General features: G+C 41.0%; 1 protein-coding gene across 3 annotated transcripts in view; it reads left to right on the forward strand.

Annotated features, from left to right (window-relative positions):
* The window catches only part of LOC117428933 (protein strawberry notch homolog 2), a 50,224-nt gene that overhangs the window by 22,749 nt on the left and 1,903 nt on the right, over positions 1 to 25,572 (forward strand). The window contains exons 1-28 of one of the 3 annotated variants that reach the window (XM_059014837.1): positions 4,490 to 4,726; positions 11,476 to 11,634; positions 12,970 to 13,053; positions 14,164 to 14,266; positions 14,469 to 14,629; positions 14,974 to 15,107; positions 15,288 to 15,378; positions 15,538 to 15,681; positions 15,922 to 16,039; positions 16,126 to 16,231; positions 16,799 to 16,952; positions 17,211 to 17,387; positions 17,754 to 17,851; positions 18,268 to 18,350; positions 18,770 to 18,952; positions 19,520 to 19,641; positions 19,917 to 20,048; positions 20,593 to 20,728; positions 21,173 to 21,285; positions 22,014 to 22,085; positions 22,319 to 22,427; positions 22,541 to 22,612; positions 22,962 to 23,105; positions 23,602 to 23,696; positions 23,881 to 23,973; positions 24,357 to 24,488; positions 24,669 to 24,745; positions 24,928 to 25,118. In XM_059014837.1, coding sequence (XP_058870820.1) covers positions 4,667 to 4,726; positions 11,476 to 11,634; positions 12,970 to 13,053; positions 14,164 to 14,266; positions 14,469 to 14,629; positions 14,974 to 15,107; positions 15,288 to 15,378; positions 15,538 to 15,681; positions 15,922 to 16,039; positions 16,126 to 16,231; positions 16,799 to 16,952; positions 17,211 to 17,387; positions 17,754 to 17,851; positions 18,268 to 18,350; positions 18,770 to 18,952; positions 19,520 to 19,641; positions 19,917 to 20,048; positions 20,593 to 20,728; positions 21,173 to 21,285; positions 22,014 to 22,085; positions 22,319 to 22,427; positions 22,541 to 22,612; positions 22,962 to 23,105; positions 23,602 to 23,696; positions 23,881 to 23,973; positions 24,357 to 24,488; positions 24,669 to 24,745; positions 24,928 to 25,118 — 3,343 coding nt within the window. In that variant the 5' untranslated portion in view covers positions 4,490 to 4,666. Of the gene's footprint in view, positions 1 to 4,489; positions 4,727 to 11,475; positions 11,635 to 12,969; positions 13,054 to 14,163; positions 14,267 to 14,468; positions 14,630 to 14,973; positions 15,108 to 15,287; positions 15,379 to 15,537; positions 15,682 to 15,921; positions 16,040 to 16,125; positions 16,232 to 16,798; positions 16,953 to 17,210; positions 17,388 to 17,753; positions 17,852 to 18,267; positions 18,351 to 18,769; positions 18,953 to 19,519; positions 19,642 to 19,916; positions 20,049 to 20,592; positions 20,729 to 21,172; positions 21,286 to 22,013; positions 22,086 to 22,318; positions 22,428 to 22,540; positions 22,613 to 22,961; positions 23,106 to 23,601; positions 23,697 to 23,880; positions 23,974 to 24,356; positions 24,489 to 24,668; positions 24,746 to 24,927; positions 25,119 to 25,572 lie in introns of those variants that run through there. The other 2 variants (XM_059014835.1, XM_059014836.1) reach the window with 2 other exon arrangements.

Raw genomic sequence — 25,572 nt, forward strand, 5'->3', positions numbered from 1 at the left:
TGGCAGATTGCTTGCTTAATCTAATTATAGTAAAACATGAAAGTTGCTTTGAGAGTTTTGATAGTTTGCCATGTTGCCCTCTAATTAACAGCTTGTTCATAATGAATTCATCTAGCTAGCCTGTTTGTAGAAAACTTACAGTAAGGGGTGTATTGGGTCATAAAAAAAGGGCAATTTTGTTGATAGGCAAACCGAAACAAAGCAGAAAACTATCTTCATAAAAATAATTAATAGTAGAAAATCCATAACCAGGTGTCCTAAGGAATAGCAGAAATAAAAGGCTCTCAATATAAGTTAAAGTGTGCTACAGTTCCTCAGCTCTCCAAGATTTTGCAACTCTTTTCCCACACTGAAAATACGCTAACTTTGTCACGCTAGGCCACAACGACCTTTTGTTCACGACCAGGGAGTGTGATTTTCCACTCAGAAAGCCCAAGATGTTCCCCTTATCCTTTTCATTCTGTTTTCTATTCTTCCTGTACTGTCTCCTGAGTTATTTCTTCTATTTATTTATTTTTTTTCTAAAGTACAATATATCTGCAGACGCTGAGAGATACAGTAGATGGGTGGTACTGTACATTGGGAAGACAGATTTTTGTTTCAAAATGAAAGATTTGGGACTGTGTACCGTTAAATAAACTTTGTAGATTTATTTTTTACATATGAAAACAGGTCAATTCTTTCAGTGATAAGCCGCATTTATCGGTGAAAGTCAGTAAAAACTGAAAACAGGATAGAACGCTATTCATAAAACCTTCTAAATGTTTTTTTTTTCATTTCATCTACCGTATAGCAAACAGCAGTTCAAAATGAAACTGATCTGATTCAGCAGCCTACGCACAAAGCCTGATAGTTTTAAAGCTTAAAAAGCAGACAGATTTTATTTTTTTGTCTTCATTGTTGTACTTGAAGGAAGCCCATACAAGCCTGACAGCAGTCTAAGATGTGAGATTGTGTGTAATAGGAAATGAGTTGGCCAGTCTAGTCGATCGCGTCAGGGAAAATGCTCTGAAAGTTTTGACGCCTGTCAGAAATGAGTGACAGATTTTAACATCTGCCATTAACATTTAGTAACATTTACAGTAAGAGTCAAAACAAGCCTGGGTCTGAGTAGTGATGTTGTATGAGATGTTGTGTATCTGAAATTATATTAAAAAAAAAAAAAAAAAAAAAAACCCTCAAGCTAGGATTTTACTCATTGGATTGATTGCCATTGTCAAAACGTAAAATCAATTAAAAGGATTGTAATAATATGCAAGCTCTTGAAAGGGCTGTCTTATTTTTACCCTTATGCACTTGAGCGGGGAAGATGTGAAAATTGTCTCGCACTCACCCCGGATTACCCTTGAAGGACTTTTTGGCTCCAAGTCATTGGGACTTTGTTTTACTCTGCAGTATCTCCTCAGTTTGCCGCTGCAATACGGACACAAGCATTCGACATGAGAGAAAATGTAACCCATGAGGTCGTGACTAATCAAACATATTGCTGCTGTTGCCTCGGGCCACGAAACTAATAGACATTTTAAAAGAACACTAGATTAGATAACTGCAGGGAGAAGGTACTGTGTATGGCTTTGGAACAAGGGAGGATACTGGCTGGATATAGTTATTAAAAGACCTGGTTGGAACAAAGACCTGGGGTGGGACCCCGCGATCTGTTTATGGCTCGGATGTGGGTATTTCTGTTTGCTTAAAACAGAAATACTAGGCTTGGTGATAATGCCATTTTCAGAGAACGATTTTACCAGCTTGCAATTATCACGATAATCCATAATTATTTAAACTCTTGTTTTGAACTTTTTTCTTAAATCAGATTTGCAACATTCTCCTTTTTTGTATTAGTTGTTCCTCTTTCCTTTTTTTCATTTCCTTTTTTCTTCTAAAACCTTGTAATGTGACCGCAGGAGAGTATTTCTCCTTGGAGCTCGTTCCTTGTTGTTGTTGTTGTTGTTTCTGTGCGTTTTGGCTTTGATTAAATATTTGTGCCCCGTGCTAGCTGCTGATTTCCGTTGTCTCCAGCTCTTACAGGATATCCTGATATTGTGGATTGTGTTACTTTATGAACAATACGCTTGTAGAAAAAGAGTAAACTGATGATTAACAGTTGAGGAAACACTGTAATAAGCCAGTTTCCATTGTTTTCAGGTAACAAGAATGACTGTGGTCCGTTAGATCAGAGTCGCATGCATGTGGTCCATGAGATTCGACCTCACCCCTAAACCATTTTTTTTTTTTTTTTGTCCTCCACGATGCATCAAAACAGCTATTCAGCATACAGCTTGCAGTTACAATGACAATCGGTTGGTTAAATTAGCACATTGCAACACTAGTCCCTTGCTAAAATGAGCGAGAGTTATCATGTTGAAAAGCAGTGTATTTAGAACAATAGGTGAACTTCAGTCCCATAAAATGAAATGATATGCCTTGAGTGTGCAGTATGCTTTCGGTAAATGCAGGCGAAGTGTCCTCCTCTTGTTAAGGAGTTTGCTTGTTGTCTGTGATGATCAAAACAATACTTGAACAGACTTAAGTCCAACAATCCTAAATTAATTTTATGTCCTTATGTCTGTTTATTTAAATGTCTTTGCTTGGGAGTCCCTGTTGACACAGAGCAACGTTTTTTTAAATCGCCAGTGTTCTAAAAAGCAATTTTGCAAATCTAAAAGCGAACTTTCTAGACCGATTTCTAGTAGAACCACGCCTCTCTTTAATCTCCCTGTTAAAGTGTTAGCCGACTTATCACAGTAACAACATAGTTTCGGTCATTGCCGTAAATCCTTATTACACAAGATTTATTGCTGCCCGTATGCAAACTGCATGTTTTAGTGCAGCAGTGTGGCGTAGTGGTTAGGGCTCTGGACTCTTGACCGGAGGGTTGTGGGTTCAATCCCTGGTAGGGGACACTGCTGCTGTACCCTTGAGCAAGGTACTTTACCTAAATTGCTCCAGTAAAAACCCAACTGTATAAATGGGTAATTGTATGTAAAAATAATGTGATATCTTATAACAATTGTAAGTCGCCCTGGATAAGGGCGTCTGCTAAGAAATAAATAATAATAATTTATACAGCATGTATCAACCCCTGTTTTAAGCCTTTTTAAATCTTTATTACAGGACTAGTCTCAACCTGTGTGTGTGTATTGCAGAATCAGTTTGTTTTTTTTGGGGGAATTTTACATAGAGCTGAGTGCAAACAAAGTCAATGTTAACAGAATCGAGATAACAATGGCAGGTGATTGCCAGCATGGTATGGCTTACTGTGGTGTTGTTACAGTTCTGAAACTTGTTTTTTTGTTTTTGTTTTTAAGTGGGTTGGAAAGTGGGCCTGCAATGCAAAAAAGAAAACCACGAAAGAGAAAAAATGACTTTGTTTATGCTATATCTATGCTATGTCCTTCACAAGTGGGGTATCCTGCTATAGCCTAGACAAGTGAGGCGTCCATCAAAGTGCTTTTAATACACACCAAATGAAGGATTTGTAATGGTAAGTGAGAGCCCTATGCTTGTAACTGCTTATGAATGAGCTTCCCACTGGTGATCTAGGCAGGTCGTTGTTTGCGGCAATATGAAACGCAGATAGTGCTCATTGCTTACTTTTACATAGGTCAGCGTTGGTTGTTTTTACTGTAGAGCGTAAAGTATTTGTTTAATTGCTGGTAATATCCACTATTTAACAGGAATAAATGCTATTTCAGTTTACCATGACTGATCCCCCCCCCCCCCCCCCCACCCCCACCCCACCCTACCCCACCCTTTTTTTATTTTAAGCTTGTTTTTTCTGAAGTAATGGACATCCTAATGCTTAAATTGCAGAATATTCAAGTAAAGGAGGTACTTGACACAGAGTAGGCATAGATGCTTTAACACAAATTGAGTCCCATCAGTACAGAAAAGTTACTATCATTCTGTTCCAGCATATGAATTAACATGTCCTTATTGAACTACAAGTGTATGCCTACCATGTAAGTCGAGTAGAAGACAGGATTACACTGCACTGAAGGCTTAAAAGACTTTTGGGTCTAGCAATTCAGGGGTGAAAAAAGTTATGTGCTCCCAGGTTGGGAAATCATTTCAATTCAAGCAATAGAAGAGACGATATGATAGTATAAGATCATTAAAAAAAAAAAAAAAAAAAAGCATTTGTCTGGCAAATTTTTTAGCAAAATAAAATCTCCTTCCGTCCTCTGACAGTACTGTATTAAATATGATAGAGAGAGACAGCAAGCTGCATTGTTTACACTCCAGATGCGGTTGAGTTACACCATGTACAGTAAAATGGGTCTGACTGCCAGTAATTTCACTCACTTACCAACAAAAGCATCATTTCCTGAAAGCCGCCTCCCCTTTGTCCCCTCCCTCCCCACCACCTTTTGCAGTGAGGAACTAACCAGAATCAATATGACTAAACTTTATTCAAATGCCTGTGCTTATTCACAGGGACAAACAGACTGGCCTCGGTCTCTCCAAACATGTAGAGCAAAGAATATATATGCCTTTATGTTTATAATAGATTGCTCTAGTGTCTGTGTCTTGGAATAGTTGCCTGATCTTTGGTTAAAATGCTGCTGTCGTGAACAACTGCTGCTGGAAGGCAACCGGAATCTGCTGTACCTCCTGAAGGATTTTTTGAAGTTTTCTTTGCTGCCGAATAGGACCCTTCTGTCTAATGTCTCAGATGCAGTTTTGGTTCAAATACTCTTCTCAAGCGGGAAAGCCCCTGCCAAAGGTAACGCAAGGTACTTGGGGTTGCATTGGGGTTGGCTTTTGGAAAATGGAAAAGTACTCGGTTCGTGTTTTTTAAGCTCTGTTGTGGTGTTTGAATCAGCTGCCGCTGACATTCGGATACTGCTTTTTAAGTCACTGTTCAGTTTAGGGTTTTAGTTCATTTTTATACAACCGGGATTTAGAGACATTGTATTTTGCTGTGTGTTGTCTCAAGCCCCTATCCTTGGGGTTGGTAAAGATGGCTAGCTGTATAAGGAAAAGTATCTAATAGCCTAAATAATATGTACTAACTAAATATTTTTTACAGTAGTTTTCAGATATACAGCATCTACAAATAGTTTGTGTAAGTAAGATTTAAGTTATGTATGTATGTATGTATGTATGTATGTATGTATATATGTATGTATGTATGTATGTAACAGATGGCCAGTTATTTTCTTAGTTTGTTTCCTCTGTGTTTTGTGTGTGTTTTAGCATTACCACTATCAGAACAATATATTGATTAACCATGTGGCTTCCAGTAAAGTAAGATTTCAGTTCATCTTAATTTAATACCGTGTTTGCACAACTTTCATTCACACACCTTGTGTGAAAGTTAGATTTTGTTACTGGATTTTATTACAGTAGATCTGTAATTGTGGCATTTGATTTTATTTTTATTTTTTTAAAGCAGGTCTAAAATTCTTCTTTTAAAATATTTAACAAACAATTAGTTTAAAAAGTTGGTTTGCATGGCTAGTGCTGCAGTATCGGCTTACTGTGGGATTAAGACTGCTACATGTAAAAAGGCCATTAAATGTAGCATTGCATTGTTAAAGTCGTCAATATCTGACGAACAGCAAGCCCAAGACTTTCGGATGATCAGATTTTTTGTGTGTATCGCCACAAAAAAATATTAGGCATGCCATTAGTCCTAATGTCCATGACTTGATAATTTTAATGTCATTTCCAGTCAAAGGCCAGGATACATTTATAGAGAACTAATATGATTAAAGAAGTCGTGTTTATCGTCATGGATTTATCTGATTCATTTGGATTTACAGTATCCTTCGTTCAGTCTTTGCGTACCCAGATCAGCTCAGGATTGGGAACATTTTGATGAAAAAAGATCTAGATAGCACAGGCTAGCTTGGCAGTTGAAATTTCATCTACAGCTATGGCCAAAAGTTTTGCATCACCCTATAGAATTAACTAATTAACGTAACGAAAAACTGACAATTGAAAAATTTGACATTTCAAAATCTAGAAATACTGTACTACTGTTATGGCTTCTGGTAGACTTTTGCAACATCATTTTGTATATTACTTGCTATATGTAATATATGTTCATATATTACTTGTATTTATTTTTAACTCGGTCTCAGTCCTAAAATTCTAGGTGATGCAAAACTTTTGGCCATAGCTGTACAGCCTTTGTTTAGGAACAAACTAGGAAAGTGGTTCAATTTCTCTTTTATCCCTATCAGATACATACTTTGAATTATTTGCTGTCTGGTATGTTGTATAGAGCATTCGCTAGCTATAGACCAGAGATCCTGAGTGCTGCGTGTATGTGTGCACTGGAAAGCAATGCTGATCTAAAACCTGGGTTCCTTGTTCAAACAAAAGTGTGTCAAGAGCCACGGCCTTACAGTGATGTCAGTGCGGCTTTATGCAAATGTGACCCCATTCCATATCATTTCATCATACCCTCAATGCAGATCGAAGCAAGGACTCTATTAAATCCTGCAGACTGAACATGTTGGGACATATGAGATTTACTGGCTGTTAAGAAGAGGTGACCAATAAAATGTCCTAAAGTGTTCGTTTTGTCTGCGATGTCTGTCGGCATCAGGCACTGCTGTCCTGCGTAACTCCTCTCGGATTTTCGTGCATCATTTTGTATTGCTGTGGTCATGCAAATTCCGTGGTCTGACATGGGCACGACTTGTTGGTTGCTTCTGTAAGACACCTAATGTGGTCTCTCTCTTTTCTGCCTCACTCCTCTTGCACACTCTTGTTCTGATTCGCCTCATTTCCTAGTCGCTGATGTAATGATGTTGATTCACATATTGACAGTTAGCGTTGCTATGACACAGGCAGTGGTCTGTGTTGTTGGGTCCTCACGTCAGAGCTTTGACACGGCTGGTATCAGCTCTGGCTCGCTTACTGGAAAGCCACTAGCCCCACCCAGAAACAGGGCTGCGAGGTGGGCAACACTTTCTGCTACGCTGCCCCAAACGCAAAGTTCCCAGGCTTTTAAAAATAGGAAGTGTTGCACTTTCTCATCAACTCATTTTACAGCCGACATAGTATTTCGGAATAATTTTGTCCTTGATCATCAAGGCAGGTTCTGTTTTGCTAACTGTAGGCTGCTACAGTACAGTATATATACAAAAGATACTGCTTTGTTCAAAGATTTTATTAAACAGCTATTTAAAAGAAAGAAAAAAGCAAATATCTTTCACCTGGGTTATGTAATTGAGATTCACTGTGAGTCTGTGGCAGTAATACCATCATCCATCACGGCTGTCATTACCTAGGGTCATCCTACAGTAATACCACCACAACTGCAGTTAGAATGGGTTTTCAATAAAAGTCTCCATGCAATTGCAAGTTCTGAAACAAGTTAATGACACGTATCTTAATTACAGTGGAGTAAATCTGTATGCGGTAAGGTTTATCTCTCTGAGGCTCTTAAAAACAATTTAATTAAAGCTTCACTATTTATTTTGTGTTTATATGTCGGCCCAACATATTTTATCAAATTGTACGTGGATTAATACACTAGTCTTTTTTTTTTTTTTTTTTTTTAAGAAGCGTTTTTCGGAAGCCATGTTACGCCATTTGATATCATGTGTACTGTATTATTATTATTATTTATTTCTTAGCAGACGCCCTTCTCCAGGGCGACTTACAATTGTTACAGGATATCACATTATTTTTACATACAATTACCCATTTATACAGTTGTTTTTTTTACTGGAGCAATCTAGGTAAAAGTACCTTGCTCAAGGGTACAGCAGCAGTGTCCCCCACCTGGGATTGAACCCACGACCCTCCGGTCAAGAGTCCAAAGCCCTAACCACTACTCCACGCTGCTGCCCTACTGTATGCCTGTCAGTAGACATTTTTTCAATCTAAGCAACATTGTGCTGTGCTGTATTCAGTAATCGCGTCTCGCAAGTACAGTGCTAAAGTAATCAGGAGATACAGCAATTGAAAAGGTCATTTGACCCATCATATTTTGTTATAAAACCGAAAACAGATTAAAAGAATAAATGTGCTGATTCCTGTACAGCACTCCCGTCACCGGAAGTGAAACCGGGACAGTCTTTCTTGATCCGATGCACAGTTCTGATTGCTGTGATGAAAGGAACATTGTGCAGCTCATGACTGAGTGACGTGCGTTCTGAGATAAGGGGATAGTGTATCCTGTCTGGATCTGCTTTCAGTTTACTTGTCAGTTTCACAGCGGCACTTTCAAGTTATGCCTCTTGCTTCGTAAGTGTTCTGGAGCTTGGAAACACAGTTACTACAGCAATATAAAACAGCAGTGACATTTCTAAAAATAGACATTGATGGAGTTTTTATTTCTCTCTCTCTCTATACTCTACATCCCTGGACATGTCTAGTTAAAGCCAATAATAGTAACACATGTATTTATTGTAATTTATTTTTGTTTTTTGTTTTGTGTATAAAAAAAATAAATAAATAAATAAAAAAAAAGTGCTATAAAATAAACGTGTAGATAAATCCAGAAATAGTATTATCATCAAATTGAATGTTATAGTTATAACCAGTACCCTTCAAATGCTGGTATGACGTTGACCTCGGAACAAGGAGAAGCAGGTGGATTCACTTTCTTCTTCTAGATTACCGCCCTGTATAAATTAGTTTAATAACTTGACTCATCCAAATAGCTTTTCTGTTAACCTCCAAATCAGTCCCTTCAGATCTGTTCCCTGGTGAACTGTTGAGGTTATATTAGTTCCCAGACGTTTCATAACAATTGAAATTGTTTGGTCTTCAAAACTGACCCTGGGGTGATTGCGTGGGAACTGAAGCACTGTGCTCAAGTCTGTTTGGATGGAGGTCAGTCTAGGTTAGTTTAAGGATGGATTGGTTTAATAGCAGAGGGATACACTATCTAGTGTTTTTAAACAGATTCAGTAATTTGATTAAGAGCAGGGATGGAAATAAGACTCCACTGCATAGCAGTTTGATCCATTCAGGTTTTGCTGTGAGTTTAATAAGACACACCTGAGCTTGTTACCTGTACACTGTGGCTAATCAAGCTCGTAGTAAAACCTGGAATGGGTGAAACTGCTATGCAACAGGAGTCTTATTTCCACCTCTGAAGACTATAGGTAAAAGGACTTTATTTCCAAGCATAGAATTCAGTGTAAAATCGATTTAATTAATCAAACAATGAAAATAAATCTTTTGTTTCTAAATTAAAATACTTTGAGTATTGGAAAGTAATCTAGGCTGTTTTATTCCAGTTATTAATCAGATCCTTGAGATGCAAATTTGTGTTTGAGCTATACTTAAAATAACACGCAAACTTAAATTTATTAATTGCATAAATAAAAAAAAATAAAGACGTGTTGGCAAATTTGCAGTAGCAAATAATCTACCTTTTGATACAACTTGTAACTGTCAATCCTGGTTATTGCCTCTAATGCCGTGTTATTATGTCATTAAAGGCCTTTCTATTGGCTGCTTCCTGGTGCAGGCAAGTAGGGGATTCCCTGCTTTAAAGGAAGGGGGTGGAAGTTACAGATTTAAGGAAGTTTGTACATGTTAACACTGGAATAATGTAATTTGGGCTTCTATGGCAGCGATGTGATCCAATAAATTAGCACAGGTGCCTGACGCTTTCTTTTCTTTTAATCTCCTCTCTCATTGCACAGTGGAGACTTGATGATGATGATGATGATGATGATGATGATGATTATGGTTATTATTATTAATGTTTGGAGTATATGTAGGCAAAGACATTTACACAAAGGAAGCAGTTCTTCTTACGCTGCCTCTGAAACTTTTAATTAATGTAGCTGCCCAGCTGTGGAGAAAAGGACGTAATAATAATCATAGTCTAGCACATTGTCGTTGGATCATTTAGCATGCCTCTTTTCTGCAAATAGTTCTTGTTTTCTTTTTTAGGCCTATAATACAAAACAAGGATGGATCCTAATAAAGTGGCCACACCGGCTTAGAAATAAATCAATATAATAATAGATGGAATCTAAGCAAATTAAGATGTAGGCAGAATTAATCCTGTTAATCCTGTTATCGCTTGTTGCTGCCCTCGCAGTGAAGGCACATCAGTACTCTCTGTTCGTTCCCTCCCTTTTGTTTACACACGCCAGCACAATAACTTCTGGAATGATCAGAATCATTTCTCGGAAAATCTGTTTCCCTGTCCTGTTTGTTTCGCAATGCTGCTCTCTGATTTTTTAGCCAGCTGTTTGTAGGGCAAAGATTGTTTTAACCCCGGGGCACTGGTGATGCGACACAAAAGCCTGGCTTGCTTGCATTAAAAAAAAAAAAAATCACTCCACAGCCTAGCTGTGAACTTGACAGTCTGTGTTGGATATTTTGTGTGTCCTATACTTCTTGGACCGGCCGAATAAAGAAAATAACTGGACTTGTTTTAGTCGCCCCAAAGGGCTGGGTTCTCTGCTGTGTGGTCAAAACTTATCCAATATACCCCTCCTTCAGTTTGTTAGTGGCTGACTGACTCTGAACTGTATGTTTCCTTTTGCGATACGATTTCTATCCGATACAGGCTAGTGTTAAATTGTATTTCTGATTCATGAATTTTAACAGGGATCAGTCAAAAGATTATTCAGTGATAAAACTTTTCATAGTCTAGTTTAATGACTGTGTTTATCTGGCTGACCAGGGTTATTAATTTAAAAAGCTAATTCCTGAATTGTGCATATCAAGGGCTTGAGAGGCATGAAGAATGAGCTGAGCTTTGATACAGTGTGTGCTTCATTGTAAAAATGTTTCACTGCATGTAATGACTGAATAGTTGATGGGAGCCGTGTACAATTCTGTAACACAAATAGCAATCAGACTTGCCTGAGGGGGTGTGTGGAAGAGATACAAGCACTCCCACCCCCATTGTTTAAGTTTTTATGCCTTGTAGAAATGCATGCCCTTTGCAAGAAAGCTGCAGGTCGCACTGCTTTGGAATGAATGTTATTAAATGGATTTCATTGGAAGTCATTCACGCTTGAAATGAAGCATTCAGCACACATCTGCCGGATTAAACTTGACCCTGTTATCACTCTGTTAAAGGACCTTCCACATCCTCCTATTTAATTAATAGGCCTGCGTTGCTTTATAAGAATGCTTGTCAACATTAACCAGTTCGCTGCTAGAATCTTCTGTTTCTAAGAGAAAACTATTAGGAAATGGGTCAAGTGATTTTGTGTTTGATTCGCTTGATCAAGCTCTGTGACCACCTCTCCTTCCCCCCACCACCCACCCACCCACACACACACACACACACACACACACACACACACACACACACACACACACACACAGAAATCTGAACTGCTCCAGTACATTTCTACAAAAGCATAGGTCAAGCAAATGTCTCAACACATCCACCAGTTTCCTCTGTTTTTAATTATAGTCGTTATCTCTGAATACAACAAATTCAACTCCCTTTATTTATTTAATCGAACAATCGTTTTCTATGGCGACGCAACACGCCTAACATTTTAATCTCTCGTATTTGTGTTTTCCCAGGACCTTTCGTACTTCGAGGAATTATCCAACAACTCCCTGTTCTCTTCACCCACCGACTCCCTGTCTGAGTACGCCGATAACCAAGGCTTCCTCAACTCAGACAGCCTGAACCAAGTGCCAACGATATGGGACGTGAGCACGCCGTCGCAGCCCCCAGAGGTGAGTGCCACAAACCACACCTGGGCTCAATTACAATTACAGCAGAAATACTTGCTGACATTGCAACTACAATGTAAATCGAACAAAAATAGCATTTTTGTTCGATTTACAATTATGCTGCAGCAATTATAATTACAATTACCAAGCAGTAATCACAGATACAAATATAAAAACATGCTATATAATTTTGAAACAAATGGGGTCACTCGCCAAAAGTGGTTGAAAATACAAGAGCGATCAAATTACAGTTATTTGCGTAATTGAACTGTAATCATTCAATTATATGCAAGAATTATAGTAACAATTACGATTTGCACTATTACAATTGTAATTGACCCCAGTTCTTCCACAATCCTCTTGTCCTGCACTCTACAGGGATCACAGAGATGAGACTCCTATTGCATAGCAGCCTGAGCCATTCCAGGTTTTACTGTGACCTTAGTCACTCATTCCTGAGCTTCATCCCAAGCTGTAAAGCACTCAGTAGTATAATATGTAGTCATGCTAAAGGAACGTGTTTAGACTATAGGTCTTTCTCAATGTCTTCAAGTGTCTTTTAGTATAACTACAGTCCTGAACTCACTTGGGGGCAATTGATGGATTGTAAAGGTCCTGGTGTGACCAACACCTGGATCCCTGAGGATAAAAATCCCCTAAAACCTGGAAAGATTTAAAGTGCATTCTAATGGGAGATTTATTTCCATCCCAAAGTCTTTTATGCAATGTTTATTTTTTTATGCAATAAATATGGGTTTAAAAGACAAGTTGATGATGGGGCAATTAAAGTGACTGCAGCACACGGTTTACTGAGCAGTTGGCCAGGCACAGTTTTTTATAATGATGCTGTCATTTGGTACTGAAATGGTTAAGGCTACTTACAGAACGGAAGGTTGCCTCTTGCCATGTCCTTGCTAAGCTGACTTGCGTGCTGCCTAACCTTGGCACATGGGACAGTAATCCTTTGCAGGGAATAAAACCGAATGCGGGTCAGTTTAGAGTGCATTCTGGGGAACAGGAATTGGGTGGGGCTTTGTAAGGACAGGGAGGATGTGAGGATGAATCAGTTTCACATTCAGCTCTAATGAGTAGATGCTATCTTCCATCTCCAAAGGGAAACAGCACTGTCAGTAAAGGTTTGTGTTGTGGGCTCCAGGGATGGAAATAAGCCTTAAATCTAAGTCTTAAAGTGCAACATTTTGTTTATTGGTGGCAACTGAGGTGCTGTTCATTGTACACCAATGCATGCCATGCCATCTCCTTTATCTGCTACTTTAAACAGTGTAGTGTACATAGCAAGGCAGAGGTGCATTTTAGTCTCTTTCTGTTTCGTTGCAGCTGAACCCCAGCAGGTTTCAAGGTATAAACAGTTTGGAAGAACTCTCTGCCATCATCAACGCTCCTCCTCTCGGAGGCTACCAGGTAGAGTAGCCATGGCCTCTCTCATTTACTTACTTAATAATCTGAAAAGAAAACAAGGGATTCCCACTGCATAGCGGTGAAAGCCATTCCAGGTTTTGCAATGAGCTTAGACCATACCATGTGGTCACATGCAACTATAAAACTGCCATGCCCTGGGATTGTTATCACTGATCAGGCCAGTTTCCAGTGTAAAGGATCTGTTGGTGGTGGGTTTGGTGAAGGTGGGTACACTGGGAATTCGAAATGCTGCCTGACCTGGAAACATACATACAGCTGTGGCCAAAAGTTTTGCATCACCCTATAGAAATAACTCATTTTACTTCATAAAATCAAAATGAAATTGGCTGAATTCGTTTGGCCATTGCTGTAGTTCTTTACAGTTACATTTGATGTAATTTACAATTCCCATTGTATGTGTGCCATTATTTTGTAACTAGCCAGTTAAAGCACGGTACATGTTTAATAGCTGAGACACTCCATTGCAGATTAGTTCTGACTCTATATCTGGTTACTTCATTAAAGTAACTAATGGAGCTGGGACAGGCTTTGTTGTTTGGTGGGATTGCACATCATGGCTTAAACTGGGTGTGAAGACAACTGCCACTGATCATGTCCAAAAAATTCATCTTTCTGATGAACAGCTGATATGTTCGAGATCTCATGATGGCTTTCTTATGCGCTCTCCTCATTTCTGTATTTGCTGTCGTTTTTGTAAAATCCTCTTTTCCTTTCCTAGCCCACAAACTGATATTGACCTGAAATTCAGAAGAAAAAAAAAAAGATTGATTTAGAAAAAGCAGGGGTTCAGTTTCCCCCTGGACGGTATTGCTGTGATGAACATGCAGCTTTCTGTATAAAATGATTCCTAAGTGGTTATTGTTGATAGACGAGGTGACTTGCTATTCCTAACACTAATACCATGTTATTTCACCTAACTGAGTCATTAAGGAATCAGTGTCTCTTTTTCAGTGATTCCATCTAACAAGCTTCTACCTACTGCTTCCGGGTTCTTTTTGGGTGTGTGTGCATGGTTAAGGTCTGAATCCCATCGCTGTTACAGTAAGCAGGTACCTCATGGTCTGTTGTGTGTGGTGCTTTATTCATCCCCAGATACCCCCCCAGCCGATAGTGGAGGAGGAAGAGGAGGTTGACAATGAAGAGGCCGAGGAAATGGGACACGCAGAGACCTACGCAGACTACAAACCATCCAAATGTAAAGAGCTTTAATATTCCTACTCCTAAAGCGATTCGATCCTTGTTAGATCCTGGGACACATGTTACTGCTATTGCAGTAGGGCGCTCTCGTTTTAAATCATCTGTGAGCAGCTGCTGCTGCCAGATTTGTGAAATAATTTTTCAATGAACTAGTTAAGTGAACATTCTCTCCATCTTTCTCTCTCCTTGTATTTTCACAGCTACGATAGGAAACTCTCACCCAGATATCGTGGTTGAAACGAGCACATTATCCAGTGTACCCCCTCCGAATATTACATATACTGTCTCCATCCCTGACAGTACAATAAACAACGGGCTACTGTCTGCACTGCAGCTGGAGGCTATCATATATTCATGCCAGGTATGGAGCGTGTGGAGGTTTAGATGCAGAGGGCTCTATTCACAGAGCTCTATAAAGATATTTTCTGTCTTTACAAAAACTGTTCAATACTATCGGTAAGTAATCCAATAGCTGTTTAGAACAGTTTCTTATGTATCAAACTGTGCTTTATTCATAAAAACAGACTTAAAACAAAAACAAAATTGAAATATCTTTTGGCTTTTTGAATTGGACTCACAATCTTGTTACCTAACGCTGCTGGTTTCAAGATGGGCTCACTATCAAGGCTCAAACTTCTTATCAACGTTAGTTATGATCTTGTTGCTCTCCGGGTCTGTAACAGGTTTGTTTTCTGTGTTTCTTAGCAACATGAGGTGATTTTGCAGAATGGGCAGAGAGCAGGCTTTCTGGTGGGGGACGGAGCCGGCGTGGGCAAGGGCAGGACCGTGGCAGGCATTATTCTGGAAAACTACTTAAACGGAAGAAAGAAAGCACTGTGGTGAGTTATCAGTGAATTCCCTACACGGCTGCATGCCATCGTTTGAGTGATCACATGGTCCAGTGGTGAGTCACTGTGACACCCATTGAAATGGTCTGTCAGCTGTGCATTTAACATTTTGAAAGCCCTATTTACTGAGCTGGGTTCACTCACTGCCTTCTGATTTGTTGTCATTCCCAGGTTCAGTGTCTCCAATGATCTAAAGTACGACGCAGAGCGAGATCTCAAAGATATTGATGCTCCAAATATCCCTGTGCATGCCTTAAACAAGGTGAGAGCTGTACCATGGATACTGGTGCAGTGTTGTAATGTATTTCAGTAATAACATATTGGCTGTCCACTAGATGAACATTTGCATCGTGGTGTTTTGTATTGTGAACTTTTAATTGTTCTTATAGTAAACGCTTTATTTGTTTCTTTGTCTTCCCAGATTAAATACGGTGACACAGCTACCTCAGAAGGAGTGCTGTTTGCGACATACTCTGCACTGATTGGAGAGAGCCAGGCAGGGGGGCAGCACAGAACAAGACTAAAACAGATCCTGGACTGGTGTGGGGAGCGATTTGACGGAGTCGTATCCTTTTCAAGATTGATTGATTGATCTGTTTGTGTGTTTACTTATTTACTTATGCATTGATTTAGTTTATTTATTCATTTATAATAAGTATTTTTTAATATACTTATTGATCTGGAACTTCAGTATTGGAGAAACATAACAGGAAACCGTAGCTATTGAAAACTTGGAAAATGCTATTTTTTTTGTTAGTTGCACTAAAACCTCCAGCTTTTTCCCTTGACTGCGGCTCCTCCACAGATTGTGTTTGACGAGTGTCATAAAGCCAAAAACGCCACGTCGACGAAAATGGGCAAGGCTGTTCTGGACCTTCAAAACAAGCTTCCTTTAGCAAGGGTGGTCTATGCCAGTGCCACAGGTAAGCAAGTTTCGTGTATGAATGCACTCAAGCAGCAAGTTAAGTCTGTTGATCTGACATGTTGTCCCATCCCCACGGTTTGCCAGGTGCCTCTGAGCCAAAGAACATGATCTACATGAGTCGACTGGGGATCTGGGGGGATGGCACCCCCTTCAGGACGTTCGAGGACTTCCTTCACACCATTGAGAAAAGGTGAGACCCCAGGGGAATCCTACTTCATGTAATCTGTGTGTGGAATCAGATACCCCACTCTGATCCCAACTTTTAAACAACCTGGCCTGCCCTAAAATGGAACGTCACTTGTGTGGGTGTGGGCGTGGGCAGGTATTACTATCAATGTGCGGACAAAATGCGAAAAAATGTCCCCACAAAGATAGTAACTCCTAAAAAAAGATGCTGTGGGGACGTCCCCACTTTGTAAAACACCTTTTATAACTAAATATGCTAAATAGGCTTGTTGTCGACTTTCACCCTGTGTGTGTGTGTGTGTGTGTGTGTGTGTGTGTGTGTGTTCGTGTTCGTGTTCGGTCAAGTCCGAGGGGACCTTGATGATCATGTTGTTTAAACATACATATCGGACATAAAAGAAAACTTGCTTTAATTGCCGGAGTATTTACTTGAGCCCCAGCTGTCATTAATGTTTCTGTCCATGCAGCTCTCCTCAGAATAGTACATCTAGTGTATGTGTGTGTGTAAAGAAAACCTTGCGAGTGTTGTTGCACCTCTGGTTAATTGTGTCCCGTGTCTCTGTACCCCCAGGGGTGTGGGTGCGATGGAGATCGTAGCCATGGATATGAAAGTGAGCGGGATGTACATCGCCCGGCAGCTCAGCTTCGCTGGCGTCTCCTTCCGGGTAGAGGAGATCAGCCTGGACAAAGAATACATGTTGGTCTACAACAAAGCAGCACGTCTGGTAAGGAGCCCCATACTCCATTCCTTCCTCTGTCTGCCAATGCATCCTCACTCTTGGTAACAGCATTCATTAGAGCAAGTTAGCCACAAGTTCACTATTGAAGTCTTGGGAACCAAAACTATTTGTTATACTAGTAGATGGAGATCACGGTGACCCATGCAAGCAATGTGTTGTGTGTGTGTGTGTGTGTGTGTGTGTGTGTGTCCTTGTCTGGGTACGTTGCTGACAATCCCCTCTTTACCTGTTTTGTTCCTCCAGTGGGCTGAAGCCCTGGCTGTGTTCCAGCGAGCCGCTGACCTGCTGGGGTTGGAATCGCGGAAGTCCCTGTGGGGCCAGTTCTGGTCGGCACACCAGCGATTCTTTAAATACCTCTGCATAGCAGCCAAGGTGCGCCGCCTGGTGGAGCTGGCAAACAAGGAGCTGGCCGACGGCAAGGTGAGCAGCAGCATCTCCTGTAGAAATAAATCATTACCGGAACATTTTGTTTTTAATGGAAGCAAAGGAAATGCTTACAAGAAACTGAGCCAGGTAGACAAGCGCTCCTCCTTAAGTGTACTTTAATGGAAGCAGTGTGTATATAAACACAGTAGACTTTTATCTGTATCCAAACCAGTTGGTACAGCACCCTGTTCAGATGAGTGATTTGTTCAGAGCACTGATTGTAATAAGTTGCTGTGTTTAAAAAAAAAACAAAAAAAAAACAAAAACAGCCTTCTCTGGTCTTTTTGTTTTACGTTTTTGATTCTTGCATTTCACCAAAAAAATGCGTGGGTCTCACCAGGAGCTCTTGTTTTTTTCCAGTGCATCGTGATCGGTCTGCAGTCCACTGGGGAAGCTCGAACCCGCGAGGTCCTGGATGAAAATGACGGGCGCCTGAACCGATTCGTGTCTGCGGCAGAGTGAGTACATACATGTTGCAGTTTGCCGTACATACAGGCAGGGTGATTCAAAGTTTTAACTGTGAACCATGTTTATCCATGTCATTCAATGTGTTCGTCCTATTTGTCCAGTGACTTCTGAATCACCCTGTGCAAATATCGTCTGGTATAGTAATACGCCCACTGTTTAGTTTCACACACGAGCTGGCTTGTTCTGTAACTCCACATCCCAGAGGTACAGACTAGCTACCAGTTTTAGGATCCTTACAGTTGTGTTTCTGATTGGAGGGCATGGGAAAGGTCTTGCTGCTCTTGTTGCATTGAGTCACCACGTCATTCTTTTAGAAGCAAGAGTAAGCCTCCTGTAGGGGATTTTCACTGTAACACATGGTAGCGCGGAGGCAGGACTGCAATAAACCTTTGCTGCTTCATTTCAGGGGAGTGTTTCAGTCGCTGGTACAGAAGCATTTTCCAACTGAGAAAAGGAAAAGGGAGAAGGGGCCGGCAAATAAAAGGAAACGTAAGGGAATTTGAATGATTTTCATAAAAAAAAAATTTAAAAAAAATTGTAATATTATTTGCATGTGCTGGGTTTCCATTTCAGGACTTGGCATGAAAGACTAAGACTTGAATGATATATTGTACCATTAACGCACCACATAGAAACGATTATCTGGTATAGAGGCTAATGTCAAAGCTCTTGCTGTAGCACCCCATCAATACTGTCAAAGTCTTATCAGACGTTTTGTTAACTCTCATTCTGGTCTTGGCTTCATCCTCAGTTTTGAACGAAATCCAGTCTGACCCAGAGGAAGATGACAAGAGCACATACGATCAATTCAAGTTTAACTTCATTGTTATTTGAATGTATTGGTTGGTTTGTTTGTGTTATAAAGCTGTAGCTCTACTACGTTTTAATCAGGGTGTTTTGCCTTGTAGGTAAACCCAAGGGGCGGCAGACGAAGTTCCTGAAGCACTGCACTGAGATTGGGGGTGTGATCAACATCAGCGATGACAGCAGCACGGAGTCTGACGTCATGGACAGTGACTCTAACTCCTCCCCCGACTCCCTCCACGACAACGATGATGTCATTTTTGTCGACCACATTAACTGTTATGCTGGTACGTCCCCTAGATTTCGCTCTTCAGGAAAAGGCGATACCAGCGGGTTGTGCATCTCTGGGAGGACGGGCGAGCACCTTCACATATTTATAGACCAACCTACCACCCTAAAAGAAAAGGATAACCTGTTTATAAAAAATACATATTTAGTATGTGTGCAGCTATAGCCAAAACATTTTGCATCACCTGAAATTTTAGAATTGAGACATAATTAAAAAAATGATGTTTTATTTAACATCATGTAATCAAAGAAAATACAAAATGATATTGCAAAAGTCTCCCGAAAGCCATAATAGTAGTGAAATATAGAAATGTCACATTTTTCAATTTTTGAGTATATGGGAAAACTACAAAGCGATATGCAATTCAGTATGTTAACGTAACATTGTCCAGCAGGTTTATTTGATTTTATGAAGCAAAAATAGATCATTCTACAGGGTGATGCAAAACTTTTAACCTTAACTGTAAATCCTTTTTTTTTAGTAATCACTGTATTTAGTGTTAAAATCATTTTCGATTAGCACCTGCACTGCCTCTGCAATACTAACACAAGCTCGCTTATTTCAGCAAAACTACAAGAAATGAAGCAAGACCTTCTGAATAAGATTGCAGTGCTGGGACAAGAACTACCTCTGAATACCCTGGATGCGTTGATAGACAAGTTAGGCGGACCCGAAGGTGTGGCGGAGGTAAAACACTGACTCTTGCTCAGTAACACGAGGGGGGATTTTTATTATTTGCTTCAGTGAAAGATGCTGTTCCAGGATTGGGGTCTTTTCCAAATTGTCTAATCCTGAATTCTCTGCATTTGCCTTCCAAACTGCCCTGAAATTGACCTTCGTTTGCCCAGTGCTTTATGCATTTACGTCTTTGCCCTGAGAGGCTGGGCTCCTGTGTGTGATCTCGGATTGCCAGCAGCAGCATCACTGCTCCTGTGCCTGACCCCTCCTCCCTCTCTGTGCAGATGACCGGGCGGAAGGGCCGTGTGGTGCGGATGCCGGACGGCAGCGTGCGCTACGAGTCTCGAGCAGAGCAAGGCCTGTCCATCGACCACGTGAACATCAAGGAGAAGGAGCGCTTCATGTCAGGAGAGAAAGTGGGTTCCACTACCTAGACCCTCTACTTGCACAGCAGGGTTTACTGTGACCCGCTTCCCTGAGCTTGCATCATCTCACTGTCAATGCTTCAGGTCACATCCACACTGCTAAACGTCATAGCTAAACCAGGACTGCCTCCAACTGCTGCTATGCAAAGGGAGTCTGTGTTAACTTCTTGACATCCTACCAGCGATACTACAGAGTTGTTGCTGAAATGAGATTTAACTTGTGGAGAAGGTTGCTGCTTTTATTTTGTTTTGCCTGGTGGCAATATGGTAGTTAAATATATTTAAAACAGACATGCGCACACACACACACACTGATACCATATTTGCATTTACCGTTTACCTGCACTGTATTAGTCATAATTCTGATAGAGTAAAAAGGGCTGTTTTTTAGTTATGGAATTTTATGCTGTTATGACCCCCAAATCCACCATTAATTGAAATTTCTTATAAAGTGCATGCCAAGACTTTATGAAGGTGCTCCTTTTAAAACGTATCTCTCTTTCTTTCTCTCCCTCCCACCCTTTGTTGGTAACAGTTTGTAGCAATAATCTCGGAAGCAGCCAGCTCTGGGATCTCATTACAGGCTGACAGGCGAATAAAGAATCAAAGGCGGAGGGTCCACATGACCCTGGAGCTGCCCTGGAGCGCAGACCGAGCCATTCAGCAGTTCGGTGTGTTGGCCTTTACATTGTTAACATCATAGATTTAATATTACAGATTGGTGTTAGACTGTCTGTCTACCTCTTCCATTCCTGTATTGTAGATGGTACTGAAATGGCACAGATAAGTGTATCTACTAACTAGATGAGTGGTACTCGCTTGTAGCTCTCACTTCTTCATTAAAGAACCATTTGTCGAACTGCACTGAGCTGTTGCTTTAGGACTTCACGATATATATTACGATACAAACGATATATACCTCTGTTACGATACGACATATCATGTAAAGAAAGTGTCCCGATTCAGCGATTTACACAATGAATCGTTACCACTGAACCAGACCAAGAACTTTCTTTGATTTTTATTATGTAAATGTGGATGTTTTTTGCATACTCTTGCCCTTGTGCTCAGTTGCTAAGCAGCACTGACTCTGCTGTTGTGCTGCTGGTTTCCAGGTCGGACTCACCGCTCCAATCAGATCAATGCCCCCGAGTATATCTTTCTGATCTCCGAGCTGGCGGGGGAGAGGAGATTTGCGTCCATCGTCGCCAAGCGGCTGGAAAGTCTGGTAGGTGCTTCCAGTAAATCCAGACAGTGTGGCGCGTCAGCATTCTACTGAGAGGCTGTGTGTTTTGTTTGTTTGTTTTTCCAATGTAAATCATAGCTCAGTTCCTGGAAGACTTGAAATGCACTGCCTGAAATGGCCCAGCCTTTGTTTTGTTTTGTGTCTGGGGCAGCAGTGTGGAGTAGTGGTTAGGGCTCTGGACTCTTGACCGGAGGGTCGTGGGTTCAATCCCCGGTGGAGGACACTGCTGCTGTACCCTTGAGCAAGGTACTTGCTCAAGGGTACCCAACTGTATAAAAACCCAACTGTATAAATGGGTAATTGTATGTAAAAAAATAATGTGATATCTTGTAACAATTGTAAGTCGCCCTGGATAAGGGTGTCTGCTAAGAAATAAATAATAATAATAATAATAATAATAATAATAATAATCAAGCCAACTTTAATGCCTTCTGCTGATAATAGAAAGCTATTGTGCACACCGACGCTGAGGTTATGACCAAGATATCCTGTGATCGGAGAGCGTCACACTTGTTCTCTCAGCTCCGACTCATCCTAAACTAGCCTTTCTTTGTTAGGATACACTTGCTGATCTTACCAGGAACAGTGCTCGTTTTGTATCACTTTTAGAACCAGTTTAAATAAAACTGCTTTTGTTTGTAGAAGTTGTTGGTTGAGTTTGGTTTCTGCTGGGAGGCTGTTTTCAACTCGCACGCTCTCTCTTGTTCCAGGGTGCCTTAACCCACGGAGACAGAAGGGCGACGGAGTCGCGAGACCTGAGCAAGTACAACTTTGAAAACAAGGTATGGCAACGGTGCCGTGTGTGTCTCTCACACGCTGCCAACGAGTATTTACTGCTAGAAACAAAATGCAGATAAGCTTGGTTAAGCTGTTTGCTTTAGTCGAGTCCCACTCTACTGAAAAATATTTCTCAAATCGATTTCTCAAAAGGATTTAAACGCTGTGTGGCGATTTCAGTAGTTTCTTGGACAAAAAGACAAAGCAGAACTATTTCATTTTTTTTTTTCTCCTGCAGTATGGTACCAGGGCTTTGGATAAGATTATTAAAGCCATTATGGGGCAGATTGAGAGCAAGGTGCCGACTCCTAAAGGTTATCCCGGTGGAGACGCCATGTTCTTTAGAGGTGAGAAAGCTTCCAGTCTCTAATGTTGCCTGCAGTCACATTTTTTTTCTGTGATGATACAAGGAGACTGAACATTGCCGTAAGACGACTCTCTATTGTGATTTGTATTTTAGACATGAAGCGTGGACTGATGGACGTGGGAATTTTCTGCAGAGAACCCCGATTTGGAGTCGGCGTCGAGAAAGGTGAGAGATCAGCGTTTTTGTAGTTTGGAAGCTTGTGATCAAAACTGCTCTGGTACATTTTCGCTAGTGGTTTCGTGAAAAAAAAGAGCTTATTGTTTATTGTAACAACCTTCTTTTTGACTGAAATAATGACATAAATCTGTTTTGGTTTCTTTAGCTGCTGGGTGGGGACACGTGCGTCAGCTACTAGGAATCCCCTTTAGTATCGAATTGTGATTTTAACCATTTACATGCTAATTCCTATTCTGTAGTGTTCTGTTCATACTGTTGCTAGAAGTCAATCATCAGCTTTTTCTTCATGCTGACGGCTCTGATTGTGAACTTGCTGACATGCTTGTTGTTGTTTCAGACTGTAGCATCACAAAGTTCCTGAACCGCATCCTTGGCCTGGAAGTTTACAAGCAGAACTCCCTCTTTCAGTACTTCACTGACAACTTTGACTACCTGATCGAGAAGGACAAGAAGGAGGGCAAATACGACCTGGGAATCCTGGGTATGACGCCTGCTGCTCCCCCTGCTTTACAGGCTCTCCCTGTCACTGCCCACACCCGCTGGCACCCAGTCTCGCCTGCAAATTACTTTTTCTTTTTTTGGACTATCATCTCTTAAAGGTTTAACTCCCCTATTCCCTTCCACTCCCAAGCATTGCAGTCAAATCTATAGCAAGCCTAGAGATGTCAAAATGCCCTCTCCTCTCTTTTCCTGATAAATCTGAAATTAATATTCTACATCAGTCCTTAAAGCTCAAGTAGCTGAACCTGAATTCAGGGATGGAAATAAGACTCCTATTGCATAGCAGCTTTATTCACTCCTGGTTTAAAAAAAGACACCTGTGCTTGTGACCCATACGCTGTGGCTAATCAAGCTTGCATTGGAGCAGGTACAGGGTACCACATTGCCCCCCTCTGGCAGTGCGCCTCCACTACCTGACCCTTTGCCTTACCACTGAGTAACCTGACCCTAACGCTCTTGGTCCCTGTTTCCTCTAGACTTGGCTCCAGGAAATGATGAGATCTACGAGGAAACCCAGGAAAAGTTCCTCACTCCAGGAAACCCTCAGGACGGGCAGGTGGTGCTCTATAAGGTATGCATTCCCCTTTCAGTATTGCATCTGTTCAAGGAAAGAACGCCAACCAGAACCAAGGTTTGGTCATCCAGGAACTGCATGTTATTACTGTTTAAACTAGCGACATTGATGAGGTGCAATGCAAAGCTGCCATTGTCAAAGACAGAAAAGGAAGGGAAAGTAAATTCTGTTTCAATTGTAGATCACTGTGGATCGAGGCATGAAGTGGGAAGAAGCCTTGAGCAAATTCGAAAAGCTGACCGGACCTGATGATGGCTTCTATCTCTCATACAAGGTAAGACCCTCACCCCCCCCCCAAAACCCTCTCCATTTATCTTTCAGTGGGAGGGGTTCTTCTATTTCGGTCCCATTTGAAGTTTAATTCATCTTCCAGTAAATCCCTTTTTAACTTCTAAGAAAGAGAGGTGCTCAATAAACTTTTTAAAGAAATGTTCGGCCAAACTTTCAGAGCAGTTATATTTCAATTCCAAGAGGTGAACAGGAGAGTAGGAAGAAGTGTGCCAACGGGAGAAGCCCTTTCACTGTCAGCGGGAGATGAAAGGGCACAGTATTTCCGGTTAAAACATCGCACTCTGTCAAGTATTCTGTGTCTCATCTCGTTTTGTCAGTTATAGTTGTTGTGTTTTATTTATTTATTTTCTCCTCCTTCTCTCACAGTTGAGGGGAACTTACCCCAACGCGCTCCTGGCAGAACAAGGCCGGGGGAAAAACTTCAACCTGTACAAAGCGAACATCGGGAAGCAGGTCCAGCATGAGAGCTTGGACAACCTCTTCAAGAGGTACCGCAAGGTGAGACCGCAGGGCCACAGACAGGGGGCCACCGCTGCTAACCGCCCATAGTGATGTGCCATTTTTAAACATGCAATCGCAAAATCTGACACTCTTATGATTAAATAAACTCCTTCGTCCAAAATTGCTATGCTTAATTTAATGTATTATTATTATTTTTTTTTTTTATATAAACTGTAGGTGAGCCCTGAAGAAGCCAAAGATGCCTGGGAAAGTCAGTACAGTTTCTCCCGCCGGAAGTGCAGCCACGCCACTTGGTAAGTGCCTGGCTGGACAGAGCAGATCACTGTGTATTAAATGCCAGAGCGTATTTTCCAGCAGTTTGCATCCTAGCTTTCCAAGCTGCTGCTTTAGCCAGGGAGGGAGGTCTGTGGTCTCAGGAAATCCCCAGGTTCTTCCATACCAGTTGAATAACCCCCTGCCTGTGTCTCTCCCTCAGGAACGGGGAGTGCAAGCTGATCCGAGAGGGGAAGGAGTGCTGGCAGGGCATGCGGCTGCGGCAGTACTACATGTTGTGCGGGGCGCTGCTGCGCGTCTGGAAGAAAGTGGCCGACGCGGTTTCTGACATCACCAGCTCCAGCATCCTGCAGATCGTCCGACTGAAGACCAAGCAGCACACCAAGCAAGTCGGTGAGTGTGTGTCCCTGCGCGGGGCAGATGAGAGAGGCAGCAAGGCACAAGCTAGCTTCTCAACTGAGAAAGTGGTCTGGAATCGATGTTCATTAACTGTTATTATACATGGGTATGGCAAGTTTAAATGTGTAGCTATGTGTTGAATCCAGCTGTGACTTGCTATGGGCATTCCTTAGTACTTGAGAGTTGACTTGCATGATTTTTATTTTATTTAAGCAGTCCAAGATCTTGTGGCTCTGCTATGATGTACAGCTATGGCGAAAAGTTTTTGCATCACCAAGAATTTTAGGATTGAGAAAAAACTATATGAACATAATTTAGATCTTTTTTATTTAACACCATGTAATAAAACATTTAAAAAAAAAATACAAAATGATATCACAAGAGTCTATAACGGAAGCCATAACAGTAGTACAGTATTTCCAAATGTTAGATTTTGAAATTTTCAATG

Source organism: Acipenser ruthenus, chromosome 49 (genome assembly GCF_902713425.1).
Source record: "Acipenser ruthenus chromosome 49, fAciRut3.2 maternal haplotype, whole genome shotgun sequence".
Lineage (NCBI taxonomy): Eukaryota > Metazoa > Chordata > Actinopteri > Acipenseriformes > Acipenseridae > Acipenser > Acipenser ruthenus.